The 26,481-nt window shown below is 38.0% G+C and overlaps 1 protein-coding gene across 11 annotated transcripts in view; it reads left to right on the top strand.

Annotated features, from left to right (window-relative positions):
- Window positions 1-26,481, top strand: part of UBE3D (ubiquitin protein ligase E3D) — a 241,686-nt gene that overhangs the window by 96,708 nt on the left and 118,497 nt on the right. Inside the window, exon 10 of one of the 11 annotated variants that reach the window (XM_042939252.1) lies at window positions 3,025-3,297. The exons of 9 other annotated variants lie outside the window; for them this stretch is intronic. In XM_042939252.1, coding sequence (XP_042795186.1) covers window positions 3,025-3,174 — 150 coding nt within the window. In that variant the 3' untranslated portion in view covers window positions 3,175-3,297. Of the gene's footprint in view, window positions 1-2,087; window positions 2,111-3,024; window positions 3,298-26,481 lie in introns of those variants that run through there. One more of the 11 variants, XM_042939262.1, reaches the window with a different exon arrangement.

The raw sequence follows: 26,481 nt of genomic DNA, 5'->3' as shown, positions 1-26,481 counted from the left end.
TTATGTTACTTGATTTTTAAGAAATCCACTGATAGTTGAATTTCATCATTTCCATGATATAAAAACCATATATTCAACTTCTCAATTGTTCAGAAATTAATAATTTTACAAATAATTCTCCCATCCAGCCACTTTCCCACCACCTGCTAATATCTCTGTCATGAGAGAAGAAGAAAGGAAAATAACATGTGAAAATTTGGTTTAATCATTTGGCCATTTGTTGGCATCTCAGGTAAAAAGCACTTATGGTACAGTAGTATGTAATCTATAGGGGATCTAAGAAATCGTTAGGCAAAGGCCTGAGAACTTTACAGATGATTAGCAACAAAGGGCTACAGAGAAGAGAAAGTGAAGTTTCTTTTTTTCATCTACTTTTAGGCAGCACACAACATAGATGGCCTTATCTATTACATGCCATGTTCATCTCTGCCTTTTAAAGTAACATTTTACAAAATGATTATTAAAAGATCATCACTTTCATGATAAAAATTACCACTTTCATGATAAAAAACAGAAAAGTACAAGGAAAATTAAAATCACTAGGAATAACCAATATTGGCATTGCAGAGTAATTCTTGTTAGTGTTTTTTATGTATGCTTTGAGAACGCATGTGCACACATACATACACAAGTACAAATATATTTTAGTATAAAACTGGCCTCATTGGAATGGAGAATGAGATTCTGGCAGTATTCTCTTTCCTTTGCTTAATCTTCTGGCATGAAGACAGTCTTCCTGGAGACTGTGAAAGGACCTTGGGGGACTTTTGTATAAAAAGTCCTGTTATTAGGTGAGCATGGATAAGGTGGGAGGCTGTGAGCCACGGCAGATGTCCAAGGGTTGCTGCAGATGTAACAGGAGGCAGATAGACCTGCATCAAGATGGGCAGACACTTGCCAGAATTTGTGCTCAGCTCTCATGGTAATCCTTGTGTGCATTCCAGAGAATTAAGAGAGTAGTGTTGGCACACTCAACTCCTGAGAAGTGTCAGCCTTTTTGTTTTTTTCCTGCTAATTCCTTTGTCCTTGGTGGGCAGAGATAATCAGGAGTTGAGTGCTACTCATTATATTTAGGGAATCCAGTCTCAGAAGTAGTGATTACTGCTCCATTTTCAGTCTCTCCTCTAAACAGATTTCTGAGCGTTGGCTTCAGCAATTTGGGTGTGAAAAGGATGTTGCCTTCTTCATCCCTTTTTGCCCTGCAGGGCGTTCTTGGTTTGGGAAAATGAGTAGGTATCCTTAGTTTAATACGGTTCTCTAGTATGGATTCTCGCTTCCTCTGCCTCCTTTCACATCCAACTGTCATTCTGCCCTACTCTAGAGAGAGCTTGGAGGATGCGGCCAGGCGGAGAGCCAGCTAGAAGCCACTCACCCCGCGCATGTTCCCCGCCACACATCCCTCTTCTCAGGAATTTCTATCCCTACCTAGGAATTAGGGTTGTAGACAGAGCAGGATAGTTCCCAGGCTGTGCATGGCACTGGCCTGTACTCTGAGGAGCTGCTACTTGGTAGGAGAGCTTGACTGGGCTGGCTTTGTCCTTATTGAGAGAAGCAGGAATGGGGTATAGCCCAGAAAGTCAATAATTATGTCTCTTGGGGTGCCTGGGCGGCTCAGTTGGTTAAGCGTCTGACTTTGGCTCAGGTCATGATCTCATGGTTCATGAGTTCATGAGCCTACTTTGGATTCTGTGTCTCCCTCGCTCTCTGCCCCTCCCCCACTCAGGCTCTGTCTCTCCCCCCCCCCAAAAATAAACATTAAAAAGAAATAAAAAATAATAATTATGTCTCTTGTTTTGTTTGCTGTTTTAATATATTAACTTCCCCACCCCCTGCCCCGACTCTAAAGGAAGTGCATACTCATGGCAGCAAATGTGGTTTTCATTAGAAAATGATACGTATTTGCACTTTTAGCCTAAAAAGATAGAATCTTATAATTAAACCAACTACATCCTAGTCCATTTCAGCCCATCTGTCCTTCTAGACATGGTGGGGATAGAAGGCCTGATGGCACAGCCTGGTAGGCTCTCAGCAACCTTTGTGATTTGAGGGCACTCACTCTCTCTGCATTTCTAACTCTGAAATCCTAGTGAGGAAGACTGGAAGACAAACAGGGTCTGTCTAATTCTGCAATGATGGGATTATGGCTGTATTGATTCTTACATGTCAGGATCCATGGGAAGCTTGTTTGAAATTCAGGTCTCTGGTCAGTAACTCTGGAGGAGAGCCCAGGAATCTGCATTGTAACAAAAAGCCAAAGTGTTTCTAATAAAGCTGTTCCAGGACCAAGGTATGAAACACTTGTATGATAACAGAATATACTCCCAATAAATGTAAAGGGAAAAAAATCTTTTAATTATAATGAACACCTGGTTCATGAACTCAGGTTAATTATTTTCCTCATCACTTTTCATTATTCACCTGCACTTAACACAATCCCTGACTTTTGAAGTAACCTGAAGCATTGTCATGGTGTTTATATTTTTTCTTTTACTTGTTTTCTTCTACCATGACCCCTCCCTTTTACAGTCAGGTGCTTTGTAAAATCCAGGTGTTAGTTACCTCTCCAAGTCATCTTGCTGCCACTCAGTTATGCACACCTAACATCCCAGTATCTCACAGTCTCTGAGTTTCTTCCTTCCTTCGGGGATGTGCAACCTCTTGACTCCTCTCTCCTTCTCAAGGCAAGTCTAGTCTGGTAGGACACTCAAGGTGTAGCGTAGTCTTAGATCTGCCACCAACTGGACTTGTGAACCTGGTCTAGTTAGGTAACATGTACGGGTCCCAGTTTCTTTATCTGTACATTGAGGGGATTGGGTTAGATTATAAAGTTTCTTTAAAGTACGTGCACACAGAATCATTTTGTCTGCTCCCAGCTATTCATAATTTATCCACCAAGGCTGAATAGTATAACTTTGTTCCTTAAAGGGACTAGGTTCTTATTTCTCCTGAACATCTTGAAAGTGTGTAACTGAAGAAAAGTATAGATGAAGCCACATTATGTGTTTTTATCTTTTTCTCTCCAAGAGAATGGAATCCATATCACAAGACCTTCCTAGTAGCTACAAAGAAGGGTCAGGAATGATGGGAGTAGAGAGCTGTGTGGCCCTCGGCTCTTCCAGCCTGAGAGACCCAGATCACTCCTTCATGAGAAGACCCTGGCAGATGGACCGTTAGAGAAAAGGAAGAGGAAGAAAGTTGGGATATTCTCTGGACAGCCCAAGCTTGACTTCTCTGCTTTCCTTTTCCTTCTCTACTCTCCCTCAGGCTTCTAGTACTTTCAAGTTTGCCTCTTGTTTCCAACTCTGGATCCTGGTCCACATTGAAACATTTGTGACTTAGGAATTTTCCAGTGGTTTTACATTTGCATTTATTTGTAAATAAATAAATTATAAATGATTGCTTATTCCAAGAAACTTTTTGAAAATGTGGGCCTTTCCTCTTGCCTGGAGCTGTAGTAACAAGAGGACTTGGCTCTTTCTCACACATTTAGCACGACTGTGTTCAGTCAAGTGGCTTCCTGGTGGTGGGTCTTCCTTCCTTGGAAAGGAGGCTAAAGAAATATGTCTGCTTTTAGAAATAAAGTAGCATCAAGATGGAAATGACTGAACATGCTTATCCCATAGAGGAAGCTACTGTGTTGTTCACAGGAGCTTTGCTAGCTGGAGGGGGAAACAGCAGCCTGGGAATGATGCCAACCTTTAAGGGAATGATGGATTGCAAGGTGGAACTGCTCTAAGTCTCCATTGAGAACCTCTCGTGAGCCCTCCTAGAAACGACGAATAGCTTAACCAAAGTGAAACGATTTAGAACAGGAAAGGTGTTAGGGCACTAGGCCAAAAGAATGGTGAGAAACAAAATGAAGTTATTTTATTGTCCTTTCCATCCTTGCTCTTCTATTTTTTAATTTTTGTTAATGTTTATTTATTTTTGAGAGAGAGAGAGAGAGAGAGAGCGCGAGCATGAGTGGGGGAGGGGCAGAGAGAGAGGGAGACACAGAATCCAAAGCAGGCTCCGGGCTCTGAGCTGTCATCACAGAGCCCAATGTGGGGCTTGAACCCCCGAACCATGAGATATGACCTGAGCCAAAGTCAGATGCTTAACCTACTGAGCCACCCAGGTGCCCCCCCATCTTTGCTCTTCTAGACCTGCTAAGTGACATGGTAGGGAAAAGCCCTGGCATGGAGGCAAGAGATGGGTTTGCATTTTGCTCAGCTGCTCTACCTGCACCAGTGTGATGGGGTATGAATCACCTACCTGCCTAGATCTCAGGTTTCTCATTCTTCCAGCTCAAAAATCCACTGATTCTAAATTTCAGTAGTTGAAGGACTCACAGTAGTGTGAAAGCTTCTGAATTAAGTTCACCTGAAGAGGAAAGACTGACATCCAATTTAAGGCTGGCTTCCCCTTAAAGATAAAGATCAGCATGTTTGCTTCTTACTAGCTTAGAAGTTGGGAATGATAGTTGCAAAGGAATGATTATGTTGGGATGGCAGGGAAGGGATGTCTGTACCCTCAACCTGGGCTTCATGCAGTTAATATCTGTTAGCTTTCAACAATTGAGGTCAGTTGGATTTATCTGTTGTATACAGAAGGCTGTCTAGTGCATTGTCTGAAGCTATAATAAAGGAACATAGACTAAACCAGAGTAAAGAATTAGCTGAGTATTGTTTAGGTACTGGTGCCTTTTCTTCTCTTTTTAGAGTTGTACATATGTAGGTTTTTTTAATGTTTATTTATTTATTTTGAGACAGAGAGAGAGTGCACACATGCACAAGCCGTGGAGGGGTGGAGAGAGAGGGGTAGAAAGAATCCTATGAGGATTTAATCCCATGAGCCATGACATCATGACCTGAGCTGAAATCAAGAGTCGGATGCTTAACCCACTGAGCCACCCGGCACCCTCGTGTGTAGTTCTTTATAAACAACTACCTTTGTCCATACTTCCAATGTCTTTGACTCTCTTGCTTCTGATCTTAAATTATTATTTCCTTATCTTTTAACTTCAGTTTGGATGTCATGTGTAAAGGCAATAAACATTTGAGACATTGTCCATTTGGACTGTCAGCTGCTTTTCAGCAGGTCTTGCTAATATACTAATGTTTTTAGCAAAAATCAGCGTTACAAACAGAAGACATGGTTCTCGGTATTTTAAATAGGTGTGTTAAATCTACTTACATGATTGTGATTTCTAATATAGTTGGAATTATGTATACCATCTTTGTATAGGTGAGTGTGATGAGAGGGGTGTGTATTTTTTGGTAGTTACACTTTTCTTCCTTTTTTCTTATTTTTTAATCTCTGTTTTCTTGATTTTTTTCATCCTTTTAAAGAAAATTCTCTGCTGTCTTAGAAGCAGTAGCATGAAGGGTTTTTTTTTAATGAGTGCTCTTAAAATTTTTAAATACATAGAGTAGAAAGTTTTCTAGCAAAAACGAAATCAGTATCTTTACGTTTTTCAAACAGGCAAGAACTTTATCAGTATTTTATCTATGTTTTTATTATTGAAGTATAGGTGACATACAATGTTATATTGGTTTCAGGTATACAGTGTAGTGATTCAGCAATTCTGTACATTACTCAGCACTCATTATGATTAAGTGTAGGCACCATACAGTGTTATACTGTTATTGACTATGTTCCTTATGCTGTACTTTTTATCCCTATAACATTTGTTTTGTAACCGGAAGTTTGTCCCTCTTAATCACCTTCACCTATTTCACCCATTCCTCCCCACAACCATCTGCCCTCTGGCAACCACAAGTTTGTTTTCTGACTTTTAAGAATCCATTTTTGTTTTGTTTTTGGGATTCCACATATAGGTGAAATCAGGCAGTATTTTGTCTTTCTCTGACTTATTTTGCTTAACATAGTCCCCTCTATTCCATCCATGTTGTCGCAAATAGATCTCATTTTTTCTGGCTGAGTAATATTCCATTGTACATGTATACCATATCTCCTTTATCCACTCATCTATTGGTCACTTGGGTTGCTTTCATAACTTGGCTATTGTAATATGACAGTAAATATAGGGGTACATATATCTTTTCAAATAAATGTATTCTTTTCTTTCAGTAAATACCTAGTATTGGAATTATTGGATCATATGGTATTTCTATTTTTAATTTTTTGAAGAACCTCCATACTGTTTTTCACAGGGGTTGCACCAATTTACATTCCCACCAGCAGTGCACAAGGGTTCCCTTTTCTCTACATCCTTGCCAATTCTTTTTATTTCTTGTCTTTTTGATATTAACTGTTCTGACTGGTGTGAAGTAATGTCTCTCTGTGGTTTTGATTTCCATTTTTTTGATGATTAGTGATGTTGAGCATGTGTCTATTGGACTCTGTATGTCTTCAGAAAAATATCTATTCAGGTCCTCTGCACATTTTTTAAATGGATTGTCTGGGTTTTTGAGTTCTTTAAGTTCTTTATATATTATGGATATTAACTCTTTATTGGATATATGTTTGCAAATACCTTCTCCCATTCAGTAGATTGCATTTCAGTTTTGTTGATAGTTTTCTTTGCTGTGCAAAAGCTTTTGATTTTGATGTAGTCCCAGTAGTTTATTTTTGCTTTTGTTTCTCTTGCCTGGAGAGACTTATCCACTGCCAAGAGATTACCACCTATGTGTTCTTTTAGGAGTTTTGTGGGTTCGGGTCTCACATTTAGGTCTTAATAAATTTTGAGTTTGTGTTTTAAATGTACAAAAGTAGGCCAGTTTCATTCTTTTGCATGTAGCTGTCCAGTTTTTCCAACTCCATTTATTGAAAAGCCTGTCTTTTCTTCATTGTATGCTTTTGCCTTTGCCATAGATTAATTGACGATTTACACATGGGTTTATATCTGGGCTTTCTATCCCGGTTCACTGATCCATGAGTCTATTTTGGTGCCAGTACCATACTGTTTTGATTACTATAGCTTTGTAGCATATCTTGAAATCTGGGGTTGTGTCACCTCCAGCTTTGTTCTTTCTCAAGATAGCTTTGACTATTTGCAGTCTTTTGTGGTTCTATACAAATTTTAGGATTATTTATTTTAGTTCTGTGAAAAATGCAATGGGTATTTTGATAGGGGTTGCATTGAATCTTTAGATTAGTTTGAAGCTTTAGATTGTAGTGTGGACATTTTAACAATATTAATTCTTTTAGTCCATGAGCATGGAATATCTTTCCATTTGTGCCATTTTCAGGTTTTTTTTCATATTGCCTTATAGCTTTCAAAGATTGGATCTTTCACCTTCTTTGTAAAATTTATTCCTGAGTATTTTAATCTCTTTGGTGCAACTGCAAATGGTATTATTGTTTTCTTAATTTTTCCTCTGCTGCTTCATTATTAGTGTATAGAAATTTAATGGATTTCTGTACTTTGATTTTGTATCCTGTGACCTTACTGAACTCACTTATCAGTTCTAGTAGTTTTTTGGTGGGAGTCTTTAGGGTTTTCTATGTATTGTATCATATCTTCTACAAATGGTAAAAGTTTTACTTCTTCCTTACCAATATGGTCTGATTGCTGTGACTGTGACTTCCAGTACTATGTTAAATAAAAGTGGTAAGAGTAGATATCTTTGTCTTCTTCCTGATCTTATAGGCATTGAGTATGATGTTACCTGTGGGGGTTTCATATATGGCCTTTATTATGTTGAAGTATATTCCCTTTAAACCTACTTTGTTGAGAGTTTTTATCACAAAAGGACATTATATTTTGTCAGATGCTCTTCTGCATCTGTTAAGGTAATCATAAGATTTTTGTTTTTTCTCTTGTTAATGTGATGTATCATATTGATTGATTTATGAATATTGAATAATGCTTGCATCCCTGGAATAAATCCCACTTGGTTGGGCGAATGATCCTTTTAATATATGTTGAATTTGGTTTGCTAATATTTTGTTGAGGGTTTTTGAATGTATATTCATTAGGGATGTTGGCCTGTAGTTTTCTTTTTCTGTAATGTGTTTGTCTGGTTTTGGTATCAGGGTAATGTTCGCTTTGTAGAATGAATTTGGAAAATTTCCTACCTCTTGTATTTTTTGGAATAAATTGAGAATAGCTATTAATTCTTATTCAGATTTTTGGTAGAATTTACCTATAACCTATCTGTCTTAGACCTCTGTTTGGTGCGAGTTTTTTGATTACCAATTCAATTTTGTTAGTAATTAGTGTGTCCACATTTTCTATTTCTTCTTGATTCAGTTTTGAAAGATTGTATATTTCTAGGTTTATACAAATTTTCTAGGTTGTCCAGTTTTTTGGCATATAATTTTTCACTGTATTCTCTTGTAATTCTTTGTATTTTTGTGGTTTCAATTGTTATTTTTACCCCTTGATTTCTGATTTTATTTATTTGACTTGTCTCATTTTTTCTTGATGAGTCTGATAAAGGTTAATCAATTTTGTTTATCTTTTCAAAGAACCAGCTTTTGGTTTAATCAATCATTTCTATTGTTTTTTTTTTTTTTCATCTCTACTTTATATATTGCCATTCTGATCTTTATTACTTTCTTCCTTCTTCTTTATATTGTGAATTTTATTATACTTGATGACATCACAGAGTTCCCCTAACCTCTCCTTAATTTTTATTATTATTTTTTCTTTTTACTGTGCAGCTTGGTTGCTTTCCATTACCCTGTCTTCTGGGTCATTGATCCATTTTTCTTCATCCTGTAATCTGCTGTTGATTTGTGCTAGAGTATTTTCCACTTCAGGTATTGTATTCTTCAGCTCTGTTTCTTTTTTTACATATATATATATATATATATATACACATATATACATATATATATGTGTATATATATATATATATTTTTATCTCTTTGTTGTTCTTACTGAGTTCATCCATTCTTTTCTTAATTCTGGTATCTTTATGATCATTACTTTGAACTCTTTATCAGGCATATTGTTTATCTCCATTTCACTTAGCTCGTTTTCTGTGATTTTTGTCTTACTCTTTCACTGGAATATATTCCTCTGTCTCCTTATTTTGTCTCACTCTCTGCATTTGTTTCTGTAGTCTAGGTAAGTAAGTTACATCTCCTGATTTTGAAAGTAGCGGCCTTGTGTAGAGGAGGTCCTGTAGCGTAGTCCCTGCTGGTCATCAGAACCAAATGCTCTAATGCTTCCCTTTGTGGGGTGTGTATGCCCACCTGTTGTAGCATAGCTGCAGTTGCCTTCAGCCCAGCCGGCTGCAATGAACTAATACATCTGTTGTGGGCACACTAGGCATGGTTTATTCCCTGCACTGCTGAGAAGTGTGGCTGCAACAGCAAGGGCTTGTTGGTGGGTGGGTCCAGTACTCATCCTGGCTATCTGCAATTAACCTCTCTGCCACAGCGGCAGGTATATAGAAGGCAGGACTTACTCCTTGCATAGCCAGCTCGAAGGCCCAGCTGCTGGAACTGTGGGCATGATGGTGTGTGAGGTTATCTCCCCTGCTGCAGGAGTCACTTTGGAGGTGGGTCTGCTGAGGAATGCCAGGTGGGGCATTTGGTGCTAGCACGGTAGATGGAGAGTTAGAACTGGCTTCTGCAAACATCTGGCTATGTAGGCTGGGGGAGTGCAAGAAAATGGCTCCTCCCAGCACTTTTGTTCCTGAAGAAATCTCCTACAGATCCCTGCCCCTCCTGCACAGATGTAAGATTAGTCAATAAATCTCATTCACCTATACCCCAGGTACTTTTCAGACTGCTACCTCTGTGCTATGTCACAGGCCGAGTTATTTAGCATGGGCTTTTTAAGGGTGGGGACTGGATTTCATGCCACCTTCTGGAGTTAAGTCCCACTAGTTTTCAAAGCCAGATATTATGGGGACTTATCTTACTGGTGCAGATCCCCAGGGCAGGAGTGCCCAATGTGGGGTCTGATCCCCACCTCTCCATGCTTGTGATATCCCTCCAGATTTTGGGTAGTCATCCGGGGAATTGGTTCCCAACTGTGTCTCTGCCCCTGATACCCTTTTCTCTGTGGCCTTCTCTCTGTGACTAGCTGTGGAAAGTCTTTTCTGCCAGTCTTTGTTTGCAGAATTAGTTATAATAGATGTACTTACCTCAGTGCATCCATGGGATGAGGTGAGCTCAGGATCCTTCTACTCTGTGTTTTCCCCATCAAGTTCCTTAACTCTCTATTTAGCACATTTTCCCCTGACCCCACATCTTCCCCATTTATTCTCTACTGTTTTTATGTGTTTCACTTAAAAACAAATAAATTACTAATTTTAAATATTTTAATATTCATTACATACCTACATAACAGTTGGCATGCTTTTTGTTTTTCTCCTGCATCCCATATCCTTTAGTATTCCTTTCATTAAGTCTATGAATAGCACACTCTCTTAGTCTAGGTCTAAAATGTCTCTATTTTGTTCACAGTCTTGAATGATGACTAAGCTAGGTATAGAATTCTGTACTCCTTTTCAGTAAAGATCTATCACTTATTGCTTTCTGCCATCTATTTCTGTTGATAAGACAGCTGTTGTAAGATTATTTGGTATTACTCTGAAGATAACCCATGCTTTTTTCCCTACCAGTCTGTAAGATTTTATCTTTGTGCTTGGTGTACTGTAGTTGTATAGTGATGTCCAGGTGTGGATTTAAAACAATTTTTTCTACTTAATACTCTGAGACCACTTTATCTGAGGACTCCTGTCTTTAATTGGTTCTGGAACGTTGTTAACTATTATGTAGTAAATCTCCATTATCCCTCCCCTCCCATTTCCTTCTATTTACCTCCTATGAGACATATATTAGAATCTTTTAAGCTTTTCTCCTTTGACGCTTAAATGTTCTTTCATATATATACCTGAATTCAAGATAAAGCCCTCAGTACTGTTTTCCATTTCACCCATTCTGGTGTTTATCCCCATTATTGAGGTTTTTTTCAATGGATATATATTTTTTATTTCCGAGATACAAAGTTTCAAAAACCTTTCTGAGAAAAAAAGGGGGGACACGTGGGTGGCTCAGTTGGTTCAGTGTCTGACTTCAGCTCAGGTCATGGGCTCATGGGCCCATGGGCCATGGGCTCATGGTTTGTGGGTTCAAGTCCCGCGACGGCTCTGTGCTGACAACTCAGAGCCTGGAGCCTGCTTTGGATTCTGTGTCTCCCTCTCTCTCTGCCCCTCCCTCACTCATGCTCTGTCTCTGGAAAATAAACATTAAAAAAAAAACACCTTTATGAGAATTTGAAATCAGCATGCTTTTAAGTCTTTTTTCATTTGTTCTGTTTTTTTAATTTTGTGTGCAGCTGCTTAATCTTCTAGTTGTTAATTTTGTAGCAGTATGATTTAGGGTTCAATTTCTCATGTGTTTTAGAATTTTAGTGTCATCTTTGGCTTTCTAGGACTTAACCTTAGTTTTCATACCTGTAGAAGGGGAATAATACCTACCTTTACTGTCTGGAAGGACTTTGTAAATAATAAAGGCAAGGTGTGGCCATTTTTATAATTAATGTAAGTGGTATCACATTTTACCACTGCTCTCTATCTTTGAAGTCAAATTTGTTGAGGATGGGTAGGTGGCATGATGAGAAAAGGAAATGCATTAGGTCATAATAGAATTATACATCCCCAGATTTTTAGTTGTCTGCTAAATGTCAGCAGTTCAGGGCACAAATTGCAGAGTAGTTTCTAGAAGCAAATGGATTGTGGCTTTGTTTTTACTTTTAGAGTTGTGTGAAATAGAAAGGAAATTGTGTTTAATGACAGTAGAGCTAGCTCAACCATTCACTGCGTTTTCAGTTTTTCTTGACTCTATTGTTTCTTTTCAACCCGATAATGGTGTCTCGAGTGTACCTTGCTGTATAGTGTTTAGGTGCTTTTAAAAATCCATTTAAACTAAACTTGCTCTGGATATAAACAGAGGGTTTATTACATTATGTCTTTCAGTTGATTATTACTTTCATTTCATAACATCAAAGGCTTGGAGAGTCTCACTGTGGAGATGATGCTTTTTATCAGTTTTATAAACCACTTTGTATCATCCTTCTCTGTCCTGTGCACCCCGCCCCCCCCCCCCCAAAAAAAAAACCTCCAAAAACGGTGTTGAGAATCAGTAAGAGAAATCACAGTCTGAGTTTGACTCTGGATACACAGAACTAAACATTTTCTTCTTCTGTTGCCACATTCTTGGCAAAAGTCGGCTGGACCCCTGCTTTTCTCCTTAAACAGGATATTTTTTTAAATTGAAAAACTTGTATCTCACTCTTTGTTCTTCCTCTGGAGAGTCAAAAAAACGTTCCATACGCATTTCCAGATAGCACAAAATGGCGGTAGCTATATAATAATCAGGCTCAAAAACTGAAAACAATACGAAACAATTTCCCAATTATAAAAGTTCTGCGCACATACTTGGAGAGAGACAAGGCCAAAAGTGCAAACTAACTGTGAGTAAATAGAAAAAAACATCAACAAGTCTAATTCCTTATACTTTCTTCCCACCTCCACTCTGTCATAAGGGTTTTTGTGAGCAAAAGCAGAACAAGAAAAACTGCAAAGAAGACAGAAGAGAGAGGCTAGCAAAGGTGCCTGAGGGTGATTTTGAATGGCCACTAGAAAAGTTAAATCCAGCCTAAAATAAATGCTGGAAAAATGTGTAAGCAGATCAGAGCTTGGATTATAGGGAAGAGATTTTAAAGTATATGTGATTGAAAGGGCCAGGTGACATATAGGACAAGGTATAACATTTGAAAAGACAGACACAGTGTATAGGGGGCAAGCATAATTTATTTTATTTTATTTTTTATCGTTATTTATTTTGAGAGAGCAAGAGAGAGCGTGAGAGCGTTTGCGGTCTCCAGCAGAGAAAGGGGAAGGGGGGGAGGGACAGAGAGAGGGGGAGAGAGAGAATCCTAAGCAGCAGAGCCATCCAGGCACCCCACAAGGCACAAGCACAATTTAAAAGGGTAAGCATTACTTACTGGGGCAGTCTTTCCTCTGGAGGAGAGGAAAAAAGGCAAAGAAAAAGAAAGGGCTTTTTAGCAATTAGATGGAGAAAAGAAGAAAATCGGGTTGAAGGTAGGGGGGATTTAGGGTTCTGTAAGACAAAGAAAATCACATAATCAGAGGTCTGACAAGTCCTTTCCCACCACCAAAAGAAACACACTGACAGAAAAAACCCACTCAAGTACCTGGGCTTTGCTAGGCTGACGGAAAAATCCCAGACTTTTTTAAAAATAGGGATTAAAAAAAGAAATACTCCAATATCATAAAAATGAAAAAAAAAATAGAGAAATTTTGCAAAAAATCATGAAACACAGTCTTAACCATCAATTCAGGAAAGACCTTCCCTGCAAAATGACCATGAAGCAAAAGAAAAGTGTTTAAGTTCACACTCTAGACAGAATTAAGGACATCAAGCATTTGAGATATGAAAAACCACTCTGAGTCAGAAATGCAAAATGGACAAGAACCAGGATAAATAGAAAAGGAGTTGATTGAACTCAGGAAATGTAAGGAAGAGAAGATGGTCTCAGGAATGAAGAATAAGTTTTAAATTGCCCAATTGAAAATAGACACTAATGAAAATTTAATAAAGTGTTTGAAGATAGAAAATAACCAGGAAAATGAAAATGACATAAAGGAAGAAAGAAAGAAGGGTCTGAAAGGGAGGCAGATTTTTACCTCTGCCCTCTTAGGTTTTTTTTTGGCAGGCTCTGAGAAACTAACATAAGACAGATTAACAGGAGAAAGGCCTACAAATTTATGTAAGTTTTGTATGACACAGAAGCCCTCATAGGAGTGAAGGACCAAAGAAATGGCAAAACCCATTAGCTTGGAAAGAAACTGTGAATCAAAGATTTTATATAATTAATAGGTTGCACAGAGAAGCAATTGGGGAAAGGCAAGCTATGTGAGGAGGCAAAAGGAAGGTAAGAATTATTTTAACAAAGTCTGTTTGTGTAAAAACTTTTTGTCTCAACTTATGGTCCTTGGAATGCTGTTTTCCTTCTGGTTTAGGAAGGACAATTTGCATATGGGAATTTCATATCCTGCGTTTAAGAAAAAAGAAGGAAGTCAATGTGTTTTTCTTGTGTGTGTGATTGCTGTTTTTCAAGTACTTTAACTCAAAATAATCTTTATGTTAAAGTAGCCTATTTTGGAGTTTCTTATTCTGCAACCCTTCAGGTCTAAGAGGAATGGGAATGAAAGTTAAGTAAAGAAAGGATCACTTAAAAATTTGTTTTCAGAGTCCCTAAGGGAAAAAAAGGGAAACAAAATAATGATACTGAGATAATATTTAAAACTATACTTTAAAAATAAATTATAGGGATGCCTGGGTGGCTCAGTGGGTTGAGCGTTCGACTTCAGCTCAGGTCATGATCTCGCAGTTCATGGGTTTGAGCCCTGCATTGGACTCTGTGCTGACAGCTCAGAGCCTGGAGCCTGCTTCAGGCTCCCTCTCTTTCTGCCCCCACCCCACTCATGCTCACTTTCTTTCTCTCCCTCTCTCTCTCTCTCTCTCTCTCTCTCTCTCTCAAAAATAAATAAGCATCTTAAAAAAATTTTTTTAAATAAATAAAAATAAAGAAATAGAAAAGACCTGAATCTACACATTGAGGGAGTTCGTTGGGTACTTGGGAAAATTAATGCAGACTGACCAAGTCTAAAACATATCTGACTAAAACTCGTAGATTTCAGAGATAAAGATAAAATACTCAAGTGCTCTAAGCCAAAATATCAAATAATTTAGAAAGGCAAAATAATTAGACTAGCATGAGACTTAAAAACCTACAAATCAAGACAACAGTGATTGATATGTAAATATCAATATATGCCTCTTGTAGGGAAAGAAACAGGATTATGTTTTGTAAATTCTTGGTTATAAAATACCATGATAGATGTGTGACTAAACATATCAATGCTAACAATAAATGTGAATGGGCTTAATTTACCTATTAAAAGAAAAATATTTACAATTTGGCTTATAATGTAAAACCCAAGTATATATATTCTGTATCAGATACCTAGCTGAAACAGTGATTTACATATTCAAAAAAACCCCCAAAAACTCTCAAGGAAAGAAAGTGTGAATCAAGGATTTTATATCCAGCTAAGCTGTCTTTTAAATATCAAAGCAAAACTGAACCAGTTTTGGCCATACAAAAATTTAGGGAATCCTGCATTTACCAGTCTTTCTTAAAGGATGTACTAGAGCAGGCGTCAGCAAACCATGGCCTGCCATCTGTTTTGTAAGTAAAGTTTTACTGTAACATAGCCACAGTTACTTGTTTACATATCATCTGTGACTGCTTTTCTGCTACACTGTGACAGAGTTGAGTAATTGCAATAAGGCCTACAAAACCTAAGTATTTACTTTCTGATTTTTTACATAAAATGTGTGTTGACCCCCAACCCCAAGATTCCCAAATAATGACTGAGAAAACATCAGCATAGGACTAACATCAGTTGTGGCCTTTACATGTACATAGGTGTTCATGGAAGACCAGAACAGGGATGGGCATGATGGCATAAGACGAATACACAAATGTTGTATACTGTGATGAAGTTGAAATAATGTAACTAAAAACTGGGAGGGGAAGAGATAGAGAAAGATGAAAATTGGGGGAAAAAAATCACAGTGTATAAACAATAAGCGAGTGATAAAGAATACCATCAGCCAAAGAAAAACCTAATAAGCCAAATGGTGAATAGTTAAGGGACATTTAAAAGTGCATAAAGGGGCCACTAGAAGAAAAGTAAGAAACTCTTCTAAAAATCAATATATGCCTCTGGTAGGGGAAGAAACAGGATTATTTTTTGTAAATTCTCAGTTATAAAATACCATATTAGATGTGTGGCTTGACATATCAGTCCTAACGATAAATGTGAATGGGTTTAATTTACCTATTAAAAGAAAAATATTTACAATTTGGCTTATAATGTAAAACCCAAGTATATATTCTATATCAGATACCTAGCTAAAACAGTGATTCACATATTCTAAAAACAAAGGATGGACAAAAGTTTGTATTGTATAAATGGAAACAAAAAGGAACGTTAGTGATTCTGGTATCAGGCAACATAGGATTTAAGCCACAGAGCATTAAACATGACCAAGGACACTCCTTAATGCTAAAAGCCAGAGTTTACCAACAAAAACAATAAAGGGAAACACCTTTATACCTAGATATTAATTAAATTCTCTTACTAAACAACTCCTAGGTGAAAGGGGACATACAAATTGAAATTACAGAGTTTTTAAAAAATGATGACTGGTCTTTTATAACTGGCTTGAATTAGCATAGTTTTCATGGTTTATCCACGTTGTAACATCTGTCAGTGCTTCATTCTTCTTTGTTGCTGGATAATAATCCATTATATGGATATATCAGATTTTATTTATCCATTTATCAGTTAATGGATATTTGGTTGTTTCTATTTTTTGACTTTTCTGAATAATGCTGCTGTGAACAATCAGGTAGCTATTTGGAAAAAGATCCGTATGTCACACTGTACATAACAATAAACCCCAAACTGATTCAGGATGTAAATATAACAAATGAAAAATGATAGTGAAAACTGGTGAAATTTGAATAAGATCTGTAGTTTACTTAATCATATTGCACGACTATTAATTTCCTGGTTTTGATGATTTTTCTGTGGTTATATAAGATGTTAATATTAGGAGAATCTGGGTAAGGTGCACATGGGTATGCTCTGTACTTTTTGGGGACAACTTTTCTCTAAAATTATTTCAAAATAAAATAGTTTAAAAATATTACATGGCAAACCAAAAAAATAAAATAAACATGTTCTACACAAGATGGGAGACTAGACCAAAGCTTATCCTTAGAGCCTTAAAAAAGGGAACATACTGGGTGCCAATTAGAGAAGAGAGGTGTTAGAGGATGGCCGGACTCCATTTGACAGTTGGGGCCAGGAGGGAGCTGGATACAAATCAAGAAGGCATCAGACTGAGTGTAGTTTACTTTATTACCATAATATGTAAGATAACATGTAAGACTTGACATAGAGTTGGAAACTTTTCATATATACACCATAATTAATTGTCTTTCAGTTTGGCTACCATTTATTTCAAAGCCTTGAGGCTTGTTGGTGGTGTGAATTCACATTCTGAGGGTTGGAAGGATGGATGGAAAATTCTGAAGAAGTAAATGTTGTTATCTTCATCTTTTTAAAGATTCTAGTGTTGAAACACTTGAGATACTGTCAGTGTTCAAAGACTAGTTAGTGGTGTTGAGGAGCTGGAATCTTAAGAAGATTGGTGGGGCGCCTGAGTGGCTTAGTTGGTTAAGCATCGACTCTTCATTGCGACTCAGGTCATGATCTCATGGTTCATGGGATCCAGCCCCATGTCCAGCTCTGCACGGAGTCTTCTTGGGATTCATTCTCTCTCTGTCTCTCTTTTTTTTTTTTTTATTAATTTTTTTTTTCAACTTTTTTTTTTTTTTGGGACAGAGAGAGACAGAGCATGAACGGGGGAGGGGCAGAGAGAGAGGGAGACACAGAATCGGAAACAGGCTCCAGGCTCCGAGCCATCAGCCCAGAGCCCCATGCGGGGCTCGAACTCACGGACCGCGAGATCGTGACCTGGCTGAAGTCGGACGCTTAACCGACTGCGCCACCCAGGCGCCCCACTCTCTGTCTCTCTTTATCTCTCTCTGTCTTTGACCTTCCCTTGCTCATGTTCTCTGTCTCCCTCTCAAAATAAATAAACATTTAGAACTAAAAAAAAAAAAATTTAAAGAAAATTGGAAATATTCTGTTTTAGAAAGCCCGTATCTAAGTCTTTAATTATAAAAGAGCTTAGTAAAAATGATATTTTCTCAAAAAGCAGTTAAGTGACCCTTTTTTCCCAAAAGTCTTAGTTCCATAATGAGACAGACAGTTCCATTTTATGAGAGTTTATCTCTATCAGATGTGAATAGGGCCCAAGGTCATGCAGGACAAACATGGCTATTGAAAAGCCACTCATTCCTATGAAGTAAGAAATCCTTTGTAGGCTAAATGGACATCTTATATTTACCTAAAGAAAGATTTGTTATTTCTGTGGTTCTGATTATGCCATTTCTTCATACTCTGATTTTTATGTTTTTATTTTATTTTTCAGAGAGAGAGAGAGAGAGAGAGAGAGCGAGCATGAGCAGGGGAGGGGCAGAGAGAGAGGGAGACAGAATCTGAAACAGGCTCCAGGCTCTGAGCTGTCAGCACAGAGCCTGATGCCGGGCTCGAACCCATGAACCGTGGGATCATGACCTGAGCCAAAGTCAGACACTTAACTGACTGAGCCACTCCCCTTTCCTCTGATTTTATCATAAAGGCTCCCCTTTCCTCTGATTTTATCATAAAATCAAGCAGGAACCATAGTAGACATAGTTTTATTATTTTGGTTGCCATTTTGGTTTTTTGGAATTATGTTTGAAATAATGCAGAACAGTTGATTAAATGAGATGTTTATAGTCATTATATATAAAATTTGGACTAGGTTTAAATATGCAAGGCTTTGTTGCAATAGTGTTTCCATAAGAAAAGCAAGTTCATATTACATCACCTAACTTACAGCTTTTTGTTCCCCCCAAGAACATAATTTACCATATGTACAAAGACTGCTGCTATTTAGATTCCCTTGGATATCTTTATCCAGCATTTTGTCAAAGGGGAAATTGCCTTATGCATAATCTGAAATAATTGAAATAATTGGAAGTATAATGAGAGCCAACATTTAGAAGCTCCCTTGTGCTTTTTTCTACTCTGCAAAATAAAATTATCACTGAATGCATTCATGTTTTAAGATTTAAGCAGACTTGGTAAATGAATCTTGTTTTCTAAATGTGTAGAGGGGCTAATATAAGGTGGTTGGTCTCCCTAAAACAGGTGTTGAAAGATCTTTTTAAGCTTCCCAATACATTTGCAAATTTATCATGATGAAGTGGCAATTTGCAATATAGAGCTGATTACAGAAATCAGGATATAGTTGAACCGTATTTTTAAAAATTCATATTATTTCCTGTTCCTCTGCTTTTTATGATACATGTAACATCATTAATAATGTTCTCAGATGTCCCTGAGAGGTTTGTAGTCTTGTTTTGTTTTTAGTGAATGATAGGAATTGACTTTAAAAAGAAAGTCATTCCTATGTGTGATTCCCAGGATCCGTTTTTAACATCTGACCAAATTTTGCATTCTTACTCACTTTTCACGTGGATTCCATTCCATTTCTGTGTTTCAGTTTAGAAGCCACAGTAAAGTGAACTGAAAATCATCCTGAAAAAGGGCTTGGGTAAAAGCAACTGGGATTTTCTTCTTCAGGAAGTGTTTTTGCAGTGTCATTAGATCTTTGTTTTATATCCCCTGTTGGGTTGTGTCAGGGGAGAAGTCCATGTCAGTTTTAAGATTTCACACTCTGGAGCCAGAAATATGTAGATTTGGACATCAGTTGTACCATGTACTTACAAGTTGTGTGTGATCTGGGAAAAGTTTCCCCCACTTGTAATGGGAATTTAGTCTCTACTTAGTAGGAAAAAAGGACCTACCAGTCAAGTACTAGTTATCTAATGTTTTTGTAATTCTGTGGGGCATCTACTGTTATTCCTTATATTTTAGAGGTTGCATTTGTCACCATTCCTAATTTTTGGTTGTTTCTTTGAAACAATAGACTCCACCCTGGCTGGTTTGAGCAAAGCAGAATTTATCTGGTAGTTAGTTACATGTGCAGCCAGGAAGAGCACAGTGTGCCACCTAGGTTGTTTTGGGGAAAATGTCACTATGTCACTTTTCCAGGTGACCCTACCCTGCTGCCCTCAGAAAGTCTGACACTTCCCTCCATGGTCACCGCAGGATTCTCCATATTTCATCTTCCAAGTTACTTACTTTGAAAGCTAAGTGCTGAGCAGGGCATCCGTTTGGAGTCTGGTCCCACAATGCTGCCCTGGCTTCATGGAAGGTGGGGGAAACCAGTTTTCTGCCTCTGACCTAGGAGAGTAGGACCAATAAAGAAAGAAATTCCTCAAACATTTCAAGGGTGTTCAGAAGGTGCTGGGCAAGCAGAAAATATGACAGCACTCCAGGGACAGTTTTGTTACAGTAGATTGATTCATAAAGACTAAAATATATCTAAATTACAAGAAAGGTGACTTTGACTTATTATTCCTTCTTCATATCATATATTTTATTTTTAAAGTAGACTTTGTTTTCAGACTTAACTGTGTCGCTTGTCCTTATCATTCAAATATTTGTCTTTATACATATAGGGCATCTTGACTTTGTGGGCCGTAACCACAGAAGCTAAGCAAGTTATGCTAAGCAAGTTAAACCTTAGGGAATAAAAACCTCCTCTTCCTTACCCCCAAGCTTCTGTTGGCTTTTACTGTGAATGCCACCTAGCCAGTCTGTTTTTCTGCACAGAAATATTGAAACTATTTGTCTCCTCCATGACGTGGGAACCTGCTAATTTTCCCTCTGATATTTTTTTTTTTCCTTTAGACATCTTTCTCTTATCTTACCTACTAACCTGGAAATGTGGCTAAACTGGATCTCTGTGAAGAAAATGAGCACTCTAGCATTGGGGGGGGGGGGGGTACCAGGATTCAACTAGAAGAAACAGGAGTCTTTTTTTTTCCTAAAGTATTTCTTTCTAATTTTAAAACAAATATATAATGATGGTTGGGAATTTTAAAACTTAAAAGTCTAAAAAGGAAAATAAATTTCCCCTCCTCCAGTGTTAGCATTTTGGTGTGTTTCCTTCCAGTGTTTTCTTTGCAGGCATGCTTGGGCGGGAGGAGGGTAGTTGAAGAGAGAAAGAGAGCAGTTGTATTTACAAAAGCGGAATCAGGTTGTTTATAAAGTCAAATCCTACTCTCTTCATTTGTTTCCCATATCAGTTAATAATAGCTAATATTTATTGAATATTTACTCTGTGGTAGTCACTCTTCTGAGCCCTTTTATACATAGTAATTCTTGTAATCTTTTCAAGAGTCCCCATTATAAGTACTATTTTTCATCTATAAATATTTTATATGTATATCTAAAAGCTCAGTTTAAAAATAACCATAGGGGCGCCTGGGTGGCTCAGTCAGTTAAGCATCCGACTTCAGCTCAGGTCATGATTTCGAGGTCCATGGGTTCAAGCCCCGCGTCGGGCTCTGTGCTGACAGCTCAGAGCCTAGAGCCTGTTTCGGATTCTGTGTCTCCCTCTTTCTCTGACCCTCCCTGTTCATGCGCGCTCTCTCTCTCTCTCTCTCTCTCTCTCTCTCTCTCTCTCCCTGTCTCAAAAATAAATAAATGTTAAAAAAAAATTTAAAAAATAAAAATAAAAATAACCATAATACCATTACCACACTTTAAAAAGTTAGACATAGCCCTAATGACCAATTTTCAGATTTTTTAAATTGCATTAATAAATTTGGCTTTTTTGTGGTTTTGTTTTTTTATAACTTTTTTTTTTTATAATTACTATTATCATTTGCATTTGTTACATGAGGAAACTGAGTCACAGAAATATTTTGAAAGTTGTGCTCACGAAGTGGGTAAGTGGTAGTGACTGTGAGCTCCTCCTTGGTATTTATCTCTGGGAGCTCTTTGAGGCCTAGGTTGAAAGTATATTCCTGCAGAGAGGATTGTTTGTGGGGTCCCATAAGTAGTATGAATTCCATCCTCAGACGTTCCTAAGAGTAGGCTTGTGACAAGGAATTCTCAGGGGTGTCTTTCCCCCCCACCCTCCTGCCCCTGGAAGACAGATTGTTTTTCCAATTCATTTACTGTGGGGGAACGGCAGAGAAGGAAGGGCAGGGATCCCAAAGGCTTCTGATCCAAGCTTTTATTTTACAGGGCCACAGGCGTGTCCTCAGACCCCTAGCATTCCACAGGTTAAAAAGCTCATGCTCTAGTCCAGACCTTCAAGGATGAGCAGAATCCTCTGGGAAAACCCTCTCTTCAGACCTGGCTTACCAAGGGATTTCAGAATTCTTTCCTACTTCATAAGATTTGGTTATTCTCCTGACAATTCAACTATGTACTTAAAGATTTTAAGAATATTTATTCAGCATTTTTAGTCTTTCATACTGAGGGCTGCTGCTGACATCAAGTCTACCATATTGAAATGGGAGTTAGATCTTTTTTTTTTTTTCTAAAAGAGAAATATAAGTTTGAAATTTTAAGTGGTAACTTCAGAAGTTAAACTCATGGGTCAACTTAGTTTTCTAGGTCACAATCATGAGCAGAGAAATATATTAAAAAGAAGCGGTAACTACCATTTTGGGTCTCTTAATGGCATAAAGGGCTCTATGCTAAGTGCTTTTGCAGGAATCATCTCATTTAATCCAACACCACTATTCTGTATGATAGATGTGTTCTATAATTCTCATAGTAAAGATGAGGACACTGAAGCATAGAAAGTTCAGGTGATTTGCCCAAGATCACACAACTAATAGGTAATTTATAATACTGACCTTGGGTCATCAAGAAAAGGTTAAATTATGCTTGATGAAATATTTTTAGGCTTGGTGCATTGCATTTTGAAAGACAGCAAAATGTGTAATATGTCTTAAATTTCCATTTAAATTGTATTGTTGCAGATCAATGTGGTGTTACCTCATTAAAAAGATAAGCATGTCAAAGATATACTAAAGGCAATTCACCTTGCCTTCTTTACTACTTTGCCTCCTCTAAGAAAAATTACTCTTAAAAGACCTCCCAAGGATTTTTCTGGCTATCAAATCCCAAAACACATTTGTCAGCTTAGATGAGAAGAGAAACTTTGTCCAAGGACTTCAGAGATTAATTGCTAGACATGGATATCTTTTGTTCCATAATTCATCCCAAAACGCTTCTCTCTCAACTTCAGCCAACTGTGTGGTATTCAGTTATAGTGTTAACGTATACTTCCCTCTATGGAAGTGTTTCTTGGAAATTTACATATATTTTTCCAGTTGAACATTAATATTATGAATCAGACTTGGAAAATGTGACTTTCTTAGTACAGTAATTTCATGTGGTGGCATTTGAGGTACTGTTTTCTCAGGTAGTGGTGTTTTTAGTGAACCTTCTTTTGCGTGTGCGACACTGTTTCCTGTTTGCCAGTTTGGGGATAAATACTGAAACAACAATGTCTGTGTGTTTTTCTCAACCAAGTTTTCATTCCCCTAAAGTAACCAGTCTCCATTAGTCCAGGAAAATCAGGAAAAAGATATCTGGGAAAACGCTTTGCCAATTCAAAAGTGGGCAGTTTCCCTGATATTTTGACTCCCTCTATGCCAGGCTAGTAATGGAGACCTGTGCTCCGGGTCTCCCCTCTCATCCTAATAATCATCTGCCCTCCTGATCTGCTACTTCTAAGGCCTGGCACTAAAAAAAGAGCCACCACTCTGGAACTTAGCAACCCACCCCCTCCCCTGAGTTGCGTCTCAGGAAGTCAGCTATATCCTTGTGGGTGGCCCTCTTCCTTGCCTCTGAAAGCTCTAGCCTCAAAGAAAGGTAAGGGAGGCCAGTATTCAAACTCACTGGAGTCTTTCTGCCTTTCTTACACAAGAGTGAACACTCTTATAACCTATTTGGAAAGGAATCCTTAGCAGCAACGAAAATACACTAGTTTATGTCTCGTTAAGTCATCCTGTTTACACCGAACCATATGTTCCCACAAGACTGTAATTATCTAAGCTAAACTAGGAATGTGTTCTGGAAAATGCTTTGGTCTTCTTTTCAACTTTTTCATTGAATCAGCTCATGTATGTTTCTTGGTACCTGCTACCATCACTTTCTCATTTGTCAAATGACTTTATAAACCTTGTACCTTTACCATAAATTGTGCATATATATAGCATAGAAAGCTCAGATTTGTGAAGGGTTCCTGTGACAGTAAGCTCAGGAAATAAAGGTCATTTGCTTGCTCTTTCCTTTTACTTCCCTAGGAGAAGGGCCACTGAGCATTGCATTTTCAGAAATTAAAGGACGTCTGAAAGACAAACACAAAACGGTTGCCAAAGCAAGGAAGCTAACTTCCTTTCCTCCTGCCTTTGCTGCTGCTCTGTTTGCTCCAGTATTGCCCTCTGCTTTCTCCTTTCTTCCCAGTTGAGCTTCTGTCATCTCTCAGGAGAAAGTGGAAATTCTTTTCCTTATAAGAATTGGAAAAGAGTTCTCCATTTGAAATGTCATTTTCTTTGATATCCTTTAGAAAAGGAAGCTAATGCAGGATTTTTGAGGCAGAACCTTAGCCTTTCCCTTGTTCTCTAAGTGGCCCCATGTATCCCTTCTCTACAGTCAGCCTTAATTTTCACATTCAATCTGTAGAAACCAGCTTTTTTATTTTTTATTTTTTTTTTAAGTTTATTCATTTTTGAGAAAGAGAGAGCGTGAGCAGGGGAGGGGCAGAGAGAGAGGGAGACACAGAATCTGAAGCAGGCTCCAGGCTCTGAGCTATTAGCACAGAGCCTGATACGGGGCTCAAACTCACAGACTGCAAGAAGTGAGATGCTTAAGCGACTGAGCTACCCAGGCACCCCAGAAACCAGCATTTTTTTAAAAAAGTAATGTTTATTTATTTATTTTGAGAGAGAGAGTGCACAAGAGAGCACTCTGTCAGTACAGAGCCTGACCTGGGGCTCGATTTCACGAACCACAAGATCATGACCTGAGCTGAAATCAAGCATCGGACGCTTCACTGACTGAGCCATGTAGGCACCCCAAAACCAGCTTTTAATAACTGTAGTGTCTGACCTCTTATGGGATGCTGCAAGTCCCAGAGGCTGGATAGATAAAGTGGAAGGTTCCGTCTATAATGTAATAATCTAAAAGTAAGTAAAGTTGGCATTATGGGGTCTGGCTGAACACACCCAGGCATTGCATTAATTTGTTGCCGCATCCAGAAGTGAATGCACCTTCAGCTAACTTTCTTCAAGCAGCAGATGGGACCTTAATAGGTGCACTTTCCTCAAACTGAAGGCTGAGTCAACTGTATTTGTTCCTATTTAAAAGTTATACTTGAAATGTGTGTAGATGTTACTAGTTTATAGTCATTTTCTTATAACGGATCATTAAATATATTGGATTTGTATCTGCTTTCACCCACCAACACTGAATTCATCCATCCCAATGCTTAAATATCTTGAGTTCAACTCAATGTTCCATTCATCAGAGCTAAATAAAATAGCTAAACAATTTACCAGTTATGAATCTATTCTGAATGTACCATCCTTTGATATGAATCTCTGGAAACTAATAATAAGGTGTATGCTATGGTTCTCTCTCTCATTATAAGATCTATTAATATGAAAAGTAGAAAAGTATTACATACTTAGATGTCAGTAAAATTTCTGCAGAAATAACTACATACTTTATGAGCTTTCTATATTTCATAATTGAAGAAGGCATCATCATAGGTGTGTTAACACATTTATGGAATCTCAGAAATAAAAGGACTGAGGAATCAGGATCACAGCATGGTCTTAGAAATCAGACAGATGCTATGTGAAAGCTCAGCCACTCCATGTGCTGGTTCTAGGACCTCAGGCAAAACATGTCTCTGAGCCTCTGTTTGTTGATCTGTCTATTAATTATATTGTTTACCTTATGGATGTTGATATATTAAGGAGTACTTGGAATATAATAAATGCTAAATAAATAGTTGTTACCTTTTTTTTTTTTTTTTAGAAAATTTTTTTACTTATTTTGAGAGAGACAGAGACAGTGCAAGCAGGGGAGGGGCAGAGAGAGAGAGAATCCCAAGCACCTACCAGCACAGAGCCAGACATGGGGCTCGAACCCACAAACTGTGAGATCATGACCTAAGCTGAAACCCAACAGTTGGATGCTCAACCAGTTGAGCCAACCAGGCCCCCCAAATGGTTGTTACTTTTATCCCTGTGACTATTCCTTCTATTTCTAATTTTAAACATCTACTTCTATTGCTATGAGAGATGTGGCCCCTTATGTCCCAGCCCAGTACTGTATTATCTATGCTACTCTAGTTCAACAAGCTCTGTTATACACCTCATGTTGGGAACTGTAAAGGATGACAAGAAGGCAATAAGATTAACATGTGTGTTTTCATCACTCCTTGCTCTGGCTGCCACCACTTAGTATGACTGACAGCTGCTTAAATGTATGTCCAGGGTTTCCAGTGAGATGATAAATTTCTTGAAGACAGGAACATGATCTTATACTTTTATAATAATATATAGTACCCAGAAAATTGTTGGGTATAGGCCCAGCTATTCAGTGACAAGTAGGCCCATGCTGACAAGTAGAGATGGTTACAGCTGTGGAGAGAGGAGAGGTAGAGTTGAACCAACTGATCTCTCACCACCCCTCAAACCCCAGGGCTCTCCCGTCCTTCATAAATATGTTAAGTGAAGGGTGAAAAACAAAAGAGAAATAGCAAACCTCAAATAAAATATGGGGTAGTCATTTTTCATTATGGTACTTATTTTTGAAGTCATATATTTATATGAGAATTGTGTCTAAACTCACACAGGCCCAGGCCGTGATCCTGTTGTTTATAACTGAATCTGTAAGAGTGATTGCTTGCCAAAAT

This window comes from Panthera leo, chromosome B2 (assembly GCF_018350215.1).
Source record: "Panthera leo isolate Ple1 chromosome B2, P.leo_Ple1_pat1.1, whole genome shotgun sequence".
Classification (NCBI taxonomy): Eukaryota; Metazoa; Chordata; class Mammalia; order Carnivora; family Felidae; genus Panthera; species Panthera leo.
Note: the sequence above shows the minus strand (reverse complement) of the source record. Positions and strands in the feature narration are given on the sequence as shown.